Below are 17,660 nucleotides of genomic sequence, written 5' to 3' on the forward strand. Positions count from 1 at the left end.
GATGGCAGGAGGATGTGCAGGCCAGTGTCGGTGGAGGAGGAGTCCCCCTCCTCCTCCTCCTCCTCCTGCTCCGGTGTCCCGGGGGTGGGCTCCAGGGGGGGCCTCCAGGGTGCGGGGCTTACCTCCGGGGCGGACTCTGGCTCCGGGGCCTGCTGGGGCTCCTCAGCCAAGGTATGAAGAGTGGCCGGAGGGGAGGAGGTGTGCCGGGGGCCCAGGATGTCCCTGAGCTCCCTGTAAAAGGGGCAAGTGACGGGGGCAGCCCCAGATCGGCCAGCCGCATCCCGGGCCCGGGCGTAACCCTGCCGCAGCTCCTTCACTTTACTCTGGACATGGTCCGGAGTGCGGGCAGGGTGACCCAGGGCGGCCAGGCCCTCGGCCAGCCGAACGAAAGCATCCACGTTCCGCCTCTTGCTCCCCATTACCTGGAGCACCTGCTCCTCACTCCAGAGGCCCAGCAGGTCCCGAAGCTCGGCCTCCATCCAGGAGGGGCCCCGCTGCCGCTTGCCACCCTGGCTGCCAGCCTGCGAGCCCTGGCTGCCCTGGCTCCCCTTGGGGGGGGTCCCCTGGGGGCACTGGGGGGGCTTCCAGGTGGCCATTGCAGCTGGGGTGGCTGTCTGTGCTGGCTGAGGAACGTGCAGGCTGGCCGCGTCTGGGCTGCCGCCTGCACGTTCTGTTCTCTCAGCGTCCTGCACAGGAAGGGAGGGGGCAGGGACCTTTAAGGGGCCGCTCCACGTGGCCACCATTGAGCTCAGGGGCTGGAGAGAGCGTCTCTCAACCCCTCAGCTGATGGCCGCCATGGAGGACCCCGCAATTTCGATGTTGCAGGATGCGCAACGACTACACGGTCCCTGCTTCGACATTGAATGTCGAAGTAGGGCGCTATTCTCATCCCCTCATGGGGTTAGCGGCTTCGACGTCTCGCCACCTAACATCGATGTTAACATCGAAATAGCGCCCAACACGTGTAGCCGTGACGGGCGCTATTTCGAAGTTAGTGCCGCTACTTCGAAGTAGCGTGCACGTGTACACACGGCTTTTGTGGGTCAGATGCTTTCCCTCAGATTAAAATTATAATTAGATTATATTCTCAGGAAGGGGGCCTGACCCACGAAAGCTCATTACCTAATAAATTTGTTAGTTTCTAAGGTGCGACAGAACTGCTAGTTATACAAATGGCTTAGTCAGTGCCACCTGGCAGAAGAGGGAGGGCAGCACCATTGAATCGCATCATTAGGAAACTCCTGTTTGAAGAAAGGCAACAAAGGGAGAAGAGTTGATCTAAATCCCTTTGAAATCAACTGGATTCTTTCCATTGGCTTCAATAGGGTGTTGGATTTGGCCCAAACATTTTCTCTCTTGCAGCTCAAAGAAGCACAAACTGTTAACCTAATTACAACAATCCCAATGAAGAAAAATTAAAAATGGCTAATTTCTGTTGTTGACCTTTATGCCTAAGAGGGTGCAAACCTTGAAACAAAACAACAGATCAGCTGCAGGCAGGGCAATGGTTGCATCTGCCCTGAGTAACAGGGCTAAAGATTCCTCGATGCCTGTCCACCAAAAGCTGGTTAATTCAGAGGAGGAGGGGGAATCGGAATTTAACGATAACAATGCAAAGTGGAAGAATGAGGAAAGCACAACACAATCCGCTGTGCAAATGAGTATCTGTGAAAAGCAATGGTGAAGGACAGACAATGAATTAATGGCAGACGTTGGACTCAACTGCAGGGAAATCTGTCTATTTACTCCTTTGCCTGCAGACAAAGAGCATAAAAACATTAATAGCTGTGTAGTACAGGAAGGCAGGATTGAGGAGGAGGAAGCTCCATGAAATTGTATGCAGCACATAAAGCTGAAGGATGGAGCTCATCTGAAGCTGGATACACAGCAGGAGTCAAACTGACAGTACATAAAACCCCTGTTTCAATGGAAACCCATAGAATGCCTCCCCATATTCTTTGTTATTTAATAAAAACAGAGTCTTTCTAACAGATGATACTTCATAGAATGGTGGTAGTGTGGCAATCCATCCATAATTTACAGGATGTCCTGTAGGTTGTAATTTGGAAAATATCAGCCATATGATTTGTTAAAGTTGATAGACACTAATTCTGTTTAGAAAAAAAAAAGGAAAAGCAAAACATAAGCAAAAAAAAGAAAAAGAAAAGTTTTCTTATGGGATCAAAGTCATTTCAAGTACCTGAATTTGACATGACAAGGTACAATCATAGAACACTGGTGCGGTGAGTAAACACTACAGACATTATCAGTCAAAATGATTTTCAGATCGCTTTTTTTTCATAAAATAAAAAAAAAAACCTGCCACAAATTTTCAATTTTCCACAGGGAAAACAGAAAGGCAAGCCCCCTGCCTCCTAAGCAGCCCACCTGCCTGGAAGTTGGCACCCCAGTTCTCCAGTTCATGACTTCCTGTGCTCCCAAATTCCCCACCAGGCAGGCTGACACAGAGCCAGGACTTCCCACTTCCCCAACCACCCCAGGCAGCACCAATTAATTCATTGTCTGATCATGCAGCTTGCATATATATATTGTCTTTTGGTCCTAACTGTGGATGACTTTTTTGTTGAAACATTTGAAATTTTTCATAAAAGAGAAATTCCTTCCATCCAGGACCAACACATACCATATTATCTGTTACATTAGTGTACATTTCTCCTTTCCTCTCCTTCTGCTTGTGTATTATATATGACCACCAGGCACAGCTGGACTTAGAAGAACACTTGTGTTTTCATTCAAAGCAAGCACAATGGGGTCCCAATACTGATTGGGACCTGTGAGCATGGCCATAATTGAAATATTTAATAACAACTAATGAAAGTTAAATGAAATGACAGCCCTTAAAGACACAAGGAAGGATGTCAATAAAATAACTAAAAGAAAAATACTAAAAACTACCAACAAACAATAACTTAGCCATTTTAGTTAAATTGGAATATAAATACTTTTAGGTGCCTCAAACACTCTTTTCTGGAAAATTAATATTTCTCTACACAGAGCACCCAGTTGAACAACATGCCACAGAAGTAACAAATTGGGATTGCAGCCATACAGCAATACTTACCTGTATATACATGTGCATCAACATATTCACGACTGATTAACTCTTTTAAGTTCCACTAAGGACCCAGTAACAGAATTAGTCTCTCTCTGAGTTGATAGGTTAATTTCTTGTCTGAAAGCAGCAAAAGAAGCTGATGCATAATGAATCATTTTACCTGATGGCAGGAGAAAGGGAAAGCTGCATAGTGCTGAGTTTGTGGTCCCTCCTATTTCTATCCAACTTCTTTCATACCATTCTGGATAAAAATGATTCGTTTGGCAATGGTAAAATAAGATTGAGGTTTTTAGGTCCCCAGTTCCTCAAAGCACTTAAACATGTTCTTAAAACCATCCCTATACAGCACATGTGTAAGTGTTTTGTTGCATAAGTATGCTGAATTGGGGCCTAAAATAATGACTCATACTATAAAAAGAAATTAATAAAACTCATATCATAATTTTGGCATGTTCTCACGTTGCAGAGTATTTTAATTATAGTAGGACAAAACACAGACCTCTATCTCTCTAAACAGCTTGTCTCTTCCTTATAAATGTGGTGTATCTCATACTTAAGAATATTAAACATACATGTTTTTAATTTCTAACCTAATCTTTTTTGCATGGGTACTGATTGATAAAAACAACAACACAGAGTACTTTGATGATGGACGTAGAGATATTTTTTTCTTTCCTCCATGAGTAGAGAAACTGTTTTCATACACAACAGTTCCAAAACGTACTAATTAATTCATTAACTTGTATCTGCAGCATAAAAATATAAAGTAATTCCCATCTCACACAGTAAGACTTTGAAAATAGTAAGCGATAATAGATGGGGATAAAGATAGAACAGTCATAAAAGAAGAATTAATTTAAACACAAACAGAAAAAACAAATACAGGACGCAAAAGGAGTCAGACACTTCTGGCCATGTTACAGCATTGTGCCATGTCTCCTATGTATGGGAAATAATTGGAAAGAATCAATGTTTGCTTCAGAGTGGGTAGAACATGATTTAAGACAGAGGGGATGATAAGCAGAAGCACTCTACAGTTCTGATCTTGCCATCATTTGCATACAAGTTTAACTTCATACTCACAAGAGACTACTCAGCAATGTGAAGTTGCACATATTTATAATAATTTGTAAAATAGGAGTAGGGATTGGGAGTGTCTCATAAATAGGAGTAAAGAGGTGCCAGCCTGGGGGCTTGGAAGGAAGGAAGGTAGGTATCAAGATGTAACTTCACCAGAGCAAATTTTGGAAGAGTAAGGAAAGTGTAAAGAGACAATGGAGAGCAACAGAGAACAACTCAAGGAAAAACTCTTCTAGTTTAATGGTTCTGTTCTTCTATCTGCAAATGCTGTGAAAAGCCTGATTCAAAATCTATTGAGCTCGACAGAGATTCTCTTTGACTTCACTAGGCTTTGGACCAGGGCTCATGAGAAATAAACTATGGCCAAATGCACAAAAGAAAGATAGCAGGAAAAGTAATGAATGGTGAGAATAAGGGATACTCGTAATTTTACTCAGGTAGAATTAAGTATCTGTAGTACAGTGAATTTAACAGATTATAAAATGCAAGGAGCATTTTAACTGAAAGGATAGACTATGAAGAAAAGATTACAGTCACTCTTTGAAATGCAAAAGGATCAAGAAATCTGTCATGGAGACATTATGGTTCTTAAACAGATGACAAGAATAGTATATTAACATGAAAAATCAGTAGTGCTATGCATTGAAATGAATTCTTTTTCTTGGGTTTTCAGAGGATGGTGTGATGATACGTACCAGATTATTTCTGGGGAGCAGGAAAAACACCTGACAAGTATAAAAACTACACAGGGCAGATAATAGGAGACTATAAATTGACAGAATTTCAAGGATGACGCCCACAAACCTGAATGAAGAGTCAAAAGAGGTGAGGGGACTTTTGAAACATGGGGTAAATAAAAGTTAATGTAATGTTCACATTTAAAATACTGGGGAAAATAAAAGTTTTTTCCTACTATTATTGTCCTCCTTTTTGCACTTACAAAACACTCACATTGGGCCTTTGTTCCATAGCATGAAAAGGAACATGGCTGTATTATGACAGGGATTTGTGTGAGGATTTATTTATGCTGCTGCTATGCTGTTGCTGTTCTGTATGAATAAACAGAAAATTACCAAAAGGTTCACTCTGGCCTCTTTCAAAAACAGTATATTTTTCTTAAACCAAACAAAGAAAAATAGTATTTTAAATATTTGTTGTTTGCTATCATCAAAGATTTAATCCTAATTGTTCCCTTTGGTAGAAGCTTCAAATTTGCCCTTTCAAGAGGCTTCCAAAAAAGAAAAAAAAATGTTGTCACCAATTAGTATCTAAATGCACAACTCTCTGATTTGTATATACCATTGCTGGATTTTGAAGCATATGAATGACTTTTTGCAAATACTACTGCTTCATTTTCAATGACCATTTGCAAATGTAGCCCTCAGCATCAGAACAGCTATTTTAAAAATAATTTTAAATTATTGCTTATGAACTACTTTTTCAGACAACACTAATATGAATGAAGCATACTGCAAAGCAGGTGACATTCACTTTTACATATACTGCTTTTTGAAATTAATGCAATGTGAACTCTGGCCAGAAACACTCTTACCATTGTCGTAATTTCCTGCATAAACTTGCAGCCAGTTGAAAATCTGCAAATTCTCCTGACAGTAATGCGAAGGAAAGAAACAGAAGCTAGAATAAGACCACCACCTTCTGCTAACTAATATGGGATTTGAACCTAGGCTCCAAGAAGTAGACTGAAAGGCTAGTAAAGAAAATTCTACTCTGATTTATAAATCCCATCCACATAACATATTTGCTGGGACAACCATCTAAATAGTAATCAAAACTATTGTATATTTCAATTGATTGGATTTCAATAGAATAACATGAAGGAATGAACAGACTACTCTCTAGACTCCCTTGCCCTTCATTAATAATTACCATAACCAAAAGATTATAAAATCAGAATAGCAACAGGCTAGCTACTTGTCAGCAAATACCTTACAAATACACATGTCCAAAATCTTCATTTTCCTGACCTACAATTTAACTCCAGCCCACTGTAACCACCCTTAAATGCCTGATGAAGCTGATTGGCCATTGCATCATATCTGAAAGGTCAGTTAATCTGGGCTATGTAACGCCAATGGGAGGAGTGCTTTCCAAAGATGGGGGGCACACACAGAGTCAATCCCAGCAGCTCCATATTTTAACTACCGAGAAGACTAGCCTAAGTACCTTCATTGATCTCAAATGCAGCAGGGTAGAATGGGCAGAAAGCATGTGCCTCATGTAGAAAGGTCTCAGACCAGCTGGGCCTTTATGACATGTTAAGAGGGATGTCAACAAACAGCCAGCACAGCTACTAGTGCACTGGCATCATGCACTCACAAAGAGATGCACAACTTATTAAATGCTAGTACATTCTGCATGGGCTTCAAAATGGATGTAAATAAATATGGGGTATGTTAAAATTACTAAGGCAACCGTTACTTTGGGGTAAATTGTAAAACCCCTAATTAAGTAAAAAAGAGAAGAAAGAGTGAACAATGTCCCACCTTACCCATCTGCTTACATAGGGACACTGATTGGACACAAAGAGCAGGAACTAAACCACTCATATTCCCCAATGTGACAGTTGATGGGGAGGGGACAGAGGAAAAGTCTTGGCTCTGCTGTTACCAGACTGGGTGATAGGACATGGGAGACACGGAGGAAATTTTGACTCGCTGTGTCACAATTAATTCTTTGGCTTGGTTGTGGGATGGTGCAATGAGATAACTCCACACGCTCTGAGCAGACTATACTGTTACCTCCAGCCCTAGAAAAATAATGAAGTCAGTGCTTTTTACTCTGAATTTACTGTGATGTAATCAAGACTAAAATCTGATGCATCATATTTTGATTTATGGCTGTTCAAACTCATAACCTCAGCCACTGTGTTAAAATTTGTATACTTAGCAGAGTGTAGCATATAATAAGCCGTGAAGGCAACATGCCTCATTTTTCTTCTACTACTTCTGAGAAAGAATTGAATGAAACTCAGTTCAGCGCACTCCAGGTAAAAGTAACTGCTTAAAAAGAGCAGCCCCTTAACTTTGTTTATGCTCCTAAAAAACGGGGTTCTCCTTTAATATAATGAGTTAACACAACCCATCTGGATCTCCAGCTGTGCACATCATCCCTTTATGTGACAAAATAGTTTGTCCATCTTTTGGAATTTTGCTGACAGCTCACTGAAACCAGCTACTGCTTAATCCATAAATGAGAAAGAACTTTTGCTTTCATCCACATGTGTTTTATCTTAGTTTCTAGGTGGTTGAAAGATCAACACTATGGCAAGTTTAAATCTATAGCTGTAATAATGGAATCCACTAGCAAAATGTGGTGTAAAATATAATGCAACCATTGTTGTCATGTATCTGTACTGACATTTATAAATAAGGCCACCAGCACCATGATATTTTTTCTTTGCCAAAGCTCAAAGCAAGAGCAGAATCATAACTACATTCTGAGATGCCTATCTAAGATAACGTAGCAGCAAAGTCTCATAGTCATGCAGGAATCCAGGACATGTTGGGATGGAAGGGAGTCAGAAAACCTACCTAAGTCCATTATTTCCGCTGACTTATTGGTTATTACTGATTGTATATTTTCCTCTAAATAGGTGTCTAAATCATTTTTAATGTGGTTCATATTTAGTGGCATTGTTATCTTTAATAATTTTTCAAATAATTTAACTATTCTTTGGATAAACTTCTCATACTGTAAATTCCATTAATCATCTCCATTCCCAGCGCAAGATGTTGCTTTCTTAATCTGGAACTTGAAATGTAACTGCTGGCCCCAGAATTCTACAACCCAAATGATATTCATTTTGGATGCACAATCCTGCCCTACTGAGGCAGGTCTGACTCCTACTGCTTGGAGTTTGGGTTGAATTAGTTTTATGGGATTTATTTACTCTCGTGGAGCAAACCCAATCTCACCACTCCTTAAAATTGTGATTTCAAGCATCCATTGGACTTTTTAGCATCTCCACAATAATCTTTCTAAAAAGGGAACTGCATTGATTGCAAATGCAGGCTCGGTAGTTCCCTATGAAGTGCATTTAAAGTTAAGTGACAGTTGTAGAAAGGCCTGCACGCCCCTTTTTCCCCCTGCACCCCCGCCTCCCAGCCACAGATCCAAACAACATCAACTTTGAAATCTGGATCGAACTTGGATTTTGTAGTTTGAGCCTCTGTCTTATGTTGTTACTGTGAAATCGGCCCACTGACACAGGCTGCTCCTACACTTACCCCCTCCTTTTGGGGGGGATATGGTCATGAGGCAATTTGAAGCAGGCTAATGAGGCGCTAATGTGCATATTTGTGCCACATTAGCATAACGGAGGCCGCGCGAATTTCAAAGTGTGAGTATGGAAGCAGCCTTCCTGGGAAAAGCCCCATAAAGCTTACTCACTCTTATACCCTGATCATGTTCAATGTGACTGATTGGTGCTGTTTAACCCTTCCGTCTTTATAACTGTTTCATGTGAGGTTTGTGTTTCTAAGTGGGAATTACAAATTCCAGAATTTCATAATTTTCGTTAATTAAGGAAATAAAAGAGTAAAGTAATCAAACAGCAGCTACTGGTTGCTTAAATAAAGATTTAGGATCCTAATTTCTGACAACTAACTTCTAAAATCTTGGCCAGTTCCTCTTATGATCTAGACTATTTATCCCTATGGATGCGGACTATCTATAAAGGCTTAACTTTTCAATGTGCTTTACTGAACCAAATTTCAAAGTAGCTGAATACTTTTTTCTTTTTTTCAATTTCAGGCTAAACCAAGATGAATCTAGGCAATCTTCTTATAATATCTTGTTGCCCGAAAATGAACTTTTTACTAACTTGTGGTCTCTACTACTCTTCTGTTCTGTCACTTTGAATTTTATCTACAAAATACTAAAGAGATATCGGAATGCTTTCATGTAAACAGTCGATATTCTGGATGTTGTCTACCACCTGACTGTTTTAATTAATTATTTTTTTTCAAATGGAATCTATTTTTAAACAAATTAAATTGATTCTTATCACAGATTTGTAAATTTCAGCACAAACAGAAATATGACTAATATGCACAAAGAACATTCTAATACTCTCACCAAGAGGCTAAGCAGGCACTCAGAGGCTACAGTTACATTGACACAACCTGCTGGAAGCAGTATGCAAACTGGCGGTCTCGAAAATGCAAATGGACGCTCATTTGTATATTTGCTCACTGGCGGAGGTTGCTGCCAGCAGACGAAAAGCTGCGTATACATGGTTCTGCCAGTGAAACACTCCCCCTCTCCTTTACTGGCTGTATCTTATGCCTGTGTAACACTGACAGACCTGGGGCACCAGCAATTATAGGCTACGTCTACACGTGCAGCCAACATCGAAATAGTCTATTTCGATGAATAACGTCTACACGTCCTCCAGGGCCGGCAACGTCGATGTTCAACTTCGACGTTGCTCAGCCCAACATCGAAATAGGCGCAGCGAGGGAACGTCTACACGTCAAAGTAGCACACATCGAAATAGGGATGCCAGGCACAGCTGCAGACAGGGTCACAGGGCAGACTCTACAGCCAGCCGCTCCCTTAAAGGGCCCCTCCCAGACACAGTTGCACTAAACAACACAAGATACACAGAGCTGACAACTGGTTGCAGACCCTGTGCCTGCAGCATAGATCCCCAGCTGCCGCAGAAGCAGCCAGAAGCCCTGGGCTAAGGGCTGCTGCCCACGGTGACCATAGAGCCCCGCAGGGGCTGGAGAGAGAGCATCTCTCAACCCCCCAGCTGATGGCCGCCATGGAGGACCCAGCAATTTCGACGTTGCGGGACGCGGATCGTCTACACGGTCCCTACTTCGATGTTGAACGTCGAAGTAGGGCGCTATTCCTATCTCCTCATGAGGTTAGCGACTTCGACGTCTCGCCGCCTAACGTCGAAGTTGGTGCTGCTACTTCGAAGTAGCGTGCACGTGTAGACGCAGCTATAGTCACACAGCTAATTTGGAAATTCAGACAAGATCGCCCTGCTGGCAGAGGCTGCTGGCAGCAGAAAACAAGCAGTGTAGATGTAGTTCTGCTGGCAAAAAAAAAATTATATATATATATATATATATATATATACATACACACACACATATATATATAATTGGAGATATGCATCTCCTAGAACTGGAAGGGACCTTGGGAGGTCATCTAGTCCAGTCCCCAGCCCCTTTGGCAGGACCAAGCACCATCCCTGATGTCTATTTGCCCCAGTCCCTGAATGGCCTCCTCAAGGATTCAACTCACAACTGTGGGTTTAGCAGGCCAATGCTCAAACCACCAACCTATCCCTCCTCCCTCTTTGTCAGCAGCTCCTTATCCCTGATTTTTTCCAGGCATAATAATACACCTACCAATTCTTTTATTATGCTTGGTGTACAGTGTATTAACATTTAAGGCTTATCTTCTATTTGTCAGAGTGCTGAACGCTGAGTACATGGAGAACCCCTTCAAAGTCACTTCCAGCACAAGGGGAAAGGCAAAACTGGAAAAAAAAATCAGCCTTTATTTTGTGAAAAGCCAAGGTATATCATTTCCAAAATTAAAAGATGCTGATTGCCTCCTCCAAAATGTTGCACTCCGTCAACTATCAGGTGATTTCAGGGGACATTTAAGGTGTTTTGCATCTTACAAAGTCAAGTTTGTGGTTAAATTAGAATTCTACAAGAAAAAAACTACATGTAGTTTAATTTTTAATGGAAGGCAAAAAATATCAATACTTTTGAAACTGATGTCAAAGGCAAGTCTAAGCAATATTACAGACAGAACCTCCCTAGTCTGGCACACTCTGATCTGGCAACATCTGTGGTCCAGAATGATTTGTCAGGGGTGTGGCCAAGTTTCCTGCAGTCCCATAAAGTGTGTTTCCAGCCACCACTCCTTGCTCTCAGTGTTCTGTGATGTGATTTAGCCATAATTTAATCCATAAATGTCCTCTAAGAGACCAGTAAGCAGTGGGAGGGCTGGTAATGTGCTAGACAATATTGACCTCCCATGGTCTGGCAAATTCTCTGGTTTGGCACCAGTCAGTTCCCAAGGGTGATGGACTGGAGAGTTTCAACTTGTATTTCTGAGTTTTCTTAACCTTTCAAGTGAAATAATAGTTAAAATGCCCAACAAGTACTTCCCCGGCAAACCCATTTTTACTGCACTCAAGGCAAAAGCTTCCTCTGAGCTGAAATTTGTTAGAAAACTTTTCAGAAGATCAAGAAGCACATGTATTCTAAACATTATTATAGGAGGAAAAATATTTTAAGAATGTTTACATGTGAATGAATACGAGCACCAAAATAATTGTGCTTTCTGATAATTCTACAATCGAGAATTGAGTGAAACTATCACATTTTTCCAGATACCACTCACTGTGCAAATATTAAGCAGCTGTCCTTTAGACAAAAAAAACAAAAACAAAAAACAAAAAACAAAAAAAAGCCCAAACAAAGAAGTGGATAAAACAAAAAGAAAAAAGAAAAAACAGAACATTTAAAAGAATAAAAGCAAAAGTCTTCAGTTTGAATCAGTTTATGTTTGTGTTTTCTGTATTACCTTTTTATTTTTCTAGTAAAGTCAATAGTGTTCATGTGTTTTCAAATGAAGGAGATATTTGTTTTAAAAATAATTCCCATCTCACAGTGAATGTGTAACAACCCTTTCATAATATGTTTTTAGCTACCCTGTGAAATCAATGAAATTCAATGACTAAAAACTCTGCCACTGTGAATATAATCCATTTCAATATCTAACACTTAAATCAATCCCTTAAAACCCTGAGAAAAGTTTTCTGGCACTTTACGTTGTTCTTTTAAACTACTCACGTAGACTGTGTAAATAATTCAAAGAATGTTAAGCATATGGGAGTTTGTTTATTGCAAACAACTGCTTTCAATAGCTTATAGCTTCCTAGTTTTGAAATTACTTGAAATTATTCACTGAATAGTTTAAGCAAATGACCCTCACTGTGGAGATTAGGCATGTGAAAATCATTTGAAGCATGCAATATACACTACATATTAGTGTTAGCTGGTATTTATTAGGTGCATATATATATATATATATGAGTTAGTATTATTTCTTTTTCCCTGAGTAGACGAATTTAACTCTAAGGAATAAGTTTCTGGTGGAATACTCCAGTTCATAACTGACTTTCCATGGTTAATTTCTAATATTCATGTATAATGTTGCTGTTCATTATAACTTCAAAGCCAGTAAAGTCATCTTCCATAACATTTGCACACCAAATACAAGAGTGCACGAGCATAGTCAATAACATTAAAAAAATCATCCAAATATTGTTGATAAAAATTCAGGCTACATCTACACTAGAGAGTTTTGTTGACAAAACTGGCAATTTGTCAACAAAATTAGCGGCACATCTACACACAAAATACATTTTGTCGACAGTCTGTCAACAAAACTTGGCTCTTCTGCCGACAGCATTCTGCCTCTCCACATTGACAAATAATGTCTTTGTGGATAGTTTCTGATGACAAAAAAGCCATGTAGATGCTCCTGGGGACCCTCTATTGACAGACAGGGCTTCTGGGTCACCAGGCAGCCCTATTTGCTGAGTTTCTGGATGGCCATTCCATCGAGAGCAGCCGGAAAGTCTGTCCGCTCTCCGTCAACATAGTTGATTGATCTTTCAATCCACTTTTTTGTGTGGACGTGATCTGTTGACAGAAGTTTTGCTGGAATATCTCTTCCAACATTAACTTCTGTCAACAGAGCGCTGTAGCGTAGACATAGACTCACTGTTCTTCCAGTACTGCTCCAAAGAAAATACAACTATTACACCACCTTGGCACATAAAATATCTGTGCTGCACTCATGGCTATCAACACATTAGTTACAAAAAAGGATAAAGGCTTTTAAACAGTCAATGACAAGCTTCTTTCTGATCTTTACCCTCTACAAATTTCTATCCAAACAGACTGCTCCAGGCCTTTCTGTAAACAGACAAATATAAACGCTCTTTTAGCTGAGAAAAATATTTTGTCCTACCTGGACTGCATATCTTGCTGTGTTTTGGATTGGCTGACTTCAGCGGGAGGTGAGGAATGAGAGACGTGCTGTTGTAACTCTACCAACGACTGGTAGTATTGTTGCTGATGATGCTGCTGCTGTTTGTACCGAGACAAACTGAAAAACAGTCCTAAAATGGCTTTCAAATTTCCATTCCTTATTTCTGTGGAAAAAAAAAAAGAAGTGAAATCACCAGTGTTAGGTTATGTTTACACCAGGAAATAGAAGTCATATTTATTAAAGTTGACTTTATACCACTAGATTTTATGAAGTTGATGGAGAGCGTCCACACACGTTTAGAAAGTCAACAGTGTGTCTCCATTACCTTTTCTAAGTTTGACTGAGTCAGAAGTGCATTGTGGGTACCTCAACCAAAACTCCTGCACCCCCATTGCATTCTGGGTTTCTGTGTCAGTGTGTTATGGGAAAAAATGCACTGCAAATGGTTGCTGGTGTCTGACGTCATCATCCCAGAGTGCATTGCCCTCACTCCCAGCTCTCACTGAAAAGAAACTGCCAAGTGCATTTTTGTGCCACTTTTGCAGAGCCTGCCCCTGGTACACGCTGTTACAAGGCTAGCAGGCCACTCCTGGGAAATGCAAAATGTCAAAACAAAAGTCTGAAAAGTTTCAATTTGGAGCTACTGAAAAGTTGTCTTTTGGTATTGTTGAAATGCTTCATTTTGATAGTGTTTTTTTGATTAATTTCATTTTGAACCAACAGCCACATGGTGGGGGAGAGGGCAGCCGGAGACCCCAGCAACCACGCGGTTGTGGCCAGTCATATCCTTAACAAACTACTTTCTCTTTAAGAAGGAATAAGTCAGCTATTCGTATGTACACAAATGTGTTGGCAAAACATAGCAGCCAACATATTTGTTCCATTAAACAATAGCACACACCGCCTTGGACATTAGAGCCTATTTTAATGAGAGGGAGATAGGAACAGAATACTGTTTTTCTGTTAAATGCACACACCCACTCACCTACCACTTCTATCTGAAACCATATGTATTTCTGCTTCTAAAGCAGGAGATGATGGCTGCGTCTACACGTGCACGCTACTTCGAAGTAGCGGCAGTAACTTCGAAATAGCGCCCGTCACGTCTACACGTGTTGGGCGCTATTTCGAAGTTGAAATCGACGTTAGGCGGCGAGACGTCGAAGTCGCTAACCCCATGAGGGGATGGGAATAGCGCCCTACTTCGACGTTCAACATCGAAGTAGGGACGTGTAGACGATCCGCGTCCCGCAACATCGAAATAGCGGGGTCCTCCATGGCGGCCATCAGCTGGGGGGTTGAGAGATACTCTCTCTCCAGCCCTTGCGGGGCTCTGTGGTCACCGTGGGCAGCAGCCCTTAGCCCAGGGCTTCTGGCTGCTGCTGCTGCAGCTGGGGGTCCGTGCTGCATATACAGGGTCTGCAACTAGTTGTTGGCTCTGTGTATCTTGCACTGTTTAATGAAAGTGTGTCTGGGAGGGGCCCTTTAAGGGAGCGACTTGCTGTTGAGTCCGCCCCGTGACCCTGTCTGCAGCTGTGCCTGGCTCCCTTATTTCGATGTGTGCTACTTTGGCGTGTAGACGTTCCCTCGCTGTGCCTATTTCGATGTTGGGCTGAGCAACGTCGAAGTTGAACATCGACGTTGCCAGCCCTGGAGGACGTGTAGACGTTATTCATCGAAATAGCCTATTTCGATGTCGCAACATCGAAATAAGCTATTTCGAAGTTGGGTGCACGTGTAGACGTAGCCGATCAGTTTTAAACTTCTTTCTTTTTCAGTTCGATGAAACTAAAACTTTTTCAAAAGTTTCTGTAGCAGACCTGGGAAAGGCATGATCTGTTTGACAAAATGAGCTTCTAGGCTATGAATAATATGAATAATTATTTGTAATCTCCAGAACTGTTAACAATGGTATGATATGTGCAAGAAAAGTTATTTTTTCTTTCCCTAAAACCATTTCCTTTAGCAGAAAACAATGAATCATGGTCCTCAGTCCTTCCCTCCTAATAAATTATTCCTATCATGCTAGTTCTCTCTCTGTTTCCAACTTATTTTCTGATGATATCTAATTAATGACATGATTATATTGTCACCATGTTACATAATCAGATTTAATAACTTTATAACTCAAACTGTTAGCAGCAGTATTACAATTATTTTTCCCCAATGGAAAGTGAAAGTTGAAAAATACTGAACAGCTAAACATGGACCACAAGACTATGACCCTGAAATACATGTAGCTAGGTGTGTACTTTATAATGCCTGGATGTAGGAAGGGACTCAGAGATAGAAAAACTTCCTCTGGCAACTAAAGAACCCAAAAGTATTTTCCATATGGGTACAGGTTTATGCCTGAAAAAAAAGAGATTACCTTTTTCAGCTATTGTTTTATTCTTTATTATCCTTTGGGTTCTCCAGTAGTGATTGTACACTTTTGTACAGTTTTGAAAATTACTTCTGTTCAGAGTCTCCCTTTTCTAGTGTCAAATCAGGTGCCAACTGGTCTTGAAACCTTTGGTTAGGATATTAGGTTTTACTGTTCCTGTGACTGTTTTCAACATGCACTGATGAATAACCCACCATTCACAAAAGCCTATTACAAGAAACAAACTTGGTAGTTTATAAAATCCAGATAACCAGGTTTGAACATAAATATTCTGACAAAAGAGTGCAAAAGTCTCTTCAAAGTTCATGTTGAATTTACAAGGGGAAAAGGAATGAATTATATTTCTCTCTTCCTTAACTACCTCTCCTAAAGAGGAATTGGAATACTACATTCAGTTCACGCTGAAGGAAAAAAATTAAGTGAGCCAGCCTTCTTCTTTCAGTCACAATGATGGAAACCTGCAGTCAGTTCATTTAATTCAGTAGTCTCAAAGGAATTTTGCCAGATTCACACTAGTGTGTCCGAGAGCATAATATTGCCCAAGGATTTTTAACCTTACTTAAAACTCAAAGTTCATATTATCAGCATTTTTGAAAGGAACTTGGAGGAGGAGGAGGAGGATAGTTATTTTCAAAATAATGCACCAGTTAGTAAAAAAGAAAACTAATAAAGACAAAACAATATTGAAAATCAAACAATTATTCTGAGAGAGAGAGAGAGAGAGAGAGAGAATCACCAAAAACCTACAGAAATGCACTACACATCATTTTGGAACATCTCCATTTTGCTGTGCACTGACTTAAGCAGGGTTAAAAAAAGCAAAACAAAGAGTGAAATTCTCCTGTCACTGAAGTCAATAGGAGTTCCGCCACTGACTTAATGGAGCCAGAATTTTACCTAGAACCTCCATATACTGACACTGTGATCCTCCACTACTTCAGCACTGAAAAATCCCACTGGCTTCAAAAATAGAATTGGAAATACTGGATCAAGACTTTTTTCCTTTAAAAAAGCTACATAAGCAATCTGTCTGTTATAAATGTCAAGAATATCTTATCAATAAAAAGTACTTTGTAATATTTAAAAAAGACACAATTGCATTTTTTAAAAAAAACTGAGCTATGTATTCACCATTTGAAGAAGAATTAGGATTTAAAAATTGATAAAATCTTTAAAATTAAGTTATGTTTTTAATATTACACATTTATTAGGCTATGAGTGTTTTATACAAAGAAAACAGAAGATATGGGGGAAACAGTGAATTTCAGTGTATGCTAATCATTGTTATTAAACAAAGGACATAATAAAGAAGAGGTTTTCATTTAGAACATGTAACTTCATGGTATAAGTATGATATACTTTTCCTAAACAAATGACTGGCTTTTCTTACTGTTGGTAATGCAAAACACCACAATTCCATATCCAAATTACACTTCACAAGAACTTCAATCTATATAGTACTTTGAAAGCCTCAGATGAAAAGTGTTCTCTAACTGCTCAGTATACTAATTAGTAGATGGCTAGATATAAGAGACGATAGATAGTAATTGCACTGAAGATAAAATACTTTGAATTAAGGAAGTAATTACCCCTAAGCAGGCATCTGAGTAATAATGTGACAAAGACACCATTTTTGCTTGCACTTACATAGCAATGTTACTGTTCTATTGAGATCATGCTGAGATGGAGATCGTGAGAGATAACTCTAAAATAGAGCAGAAGATCTTAAAGATTACTTTCCATGTACCTTTTAGAATGAAACACTATTGTATTTGCCAGCTTTCATAAAGCAGTACTTTGACTTCTACCTTTCAGTAAATTGTACTGAAGCAAAACCAAACATTTGGCATAGCTTGCAATGTGTTGATCCTCTTCACCATTTTCAGCACCTTATGGGAGCTCCCAACTCAATTCAAAGTTCAAGCTTTACACACCATGCTAAATCAGTAATACTGCCTAAAGGCACAGTTTTAAATACACCCTTGTTGACATATAATTTATATTCAACATGAGAGCATTGCACCTTAATGAAGCCAAAAGATGGATGAACAGTCTTATTTA

The 17,660-nt window shown here is 40.2% G+C and overlaps 1 protein-coding gene across 5 annotated transcripts in view; it reads right to left on the minus strand.

Annotated features, from left to right (window-relative positions):
• NAV3 (neuron navigator 3) overlaps positions 1 to 17,660 on the minus strand; it is a 407,330-nt gene that overhangs the window by 231,508 nt on the left and 158,162 nt on the right. For all 5 annotated transcript variants that reach the window (XM_075012496.1, XM_075012492.1, XM_075012483.1 and 2 more), the window contains exon 5: positions 13,193 to 13,376. In XM_075012496.1, coding sequence (XP_074868597.1) covers positions 13,193 to 13,376 — 184 coding nt within the window. The remainder of the gene's footprint in view (positions 1 to 13,192; positions 13,377 to 17,660) is intronic.

This window comes from Carettochelys insculpta, chromosome 1 (assembly GCF_033958435.1).
Source record: "Carettochelys insculpta isolate YL-2023 chromosome 1, ASM3395843v1, whole genome shotgun sequence".
NCBI lineage: Eukaryota > Metazoa > Chordata > Testudines > Carettochelyidae > Carettochelys > Carettochelys insculpta.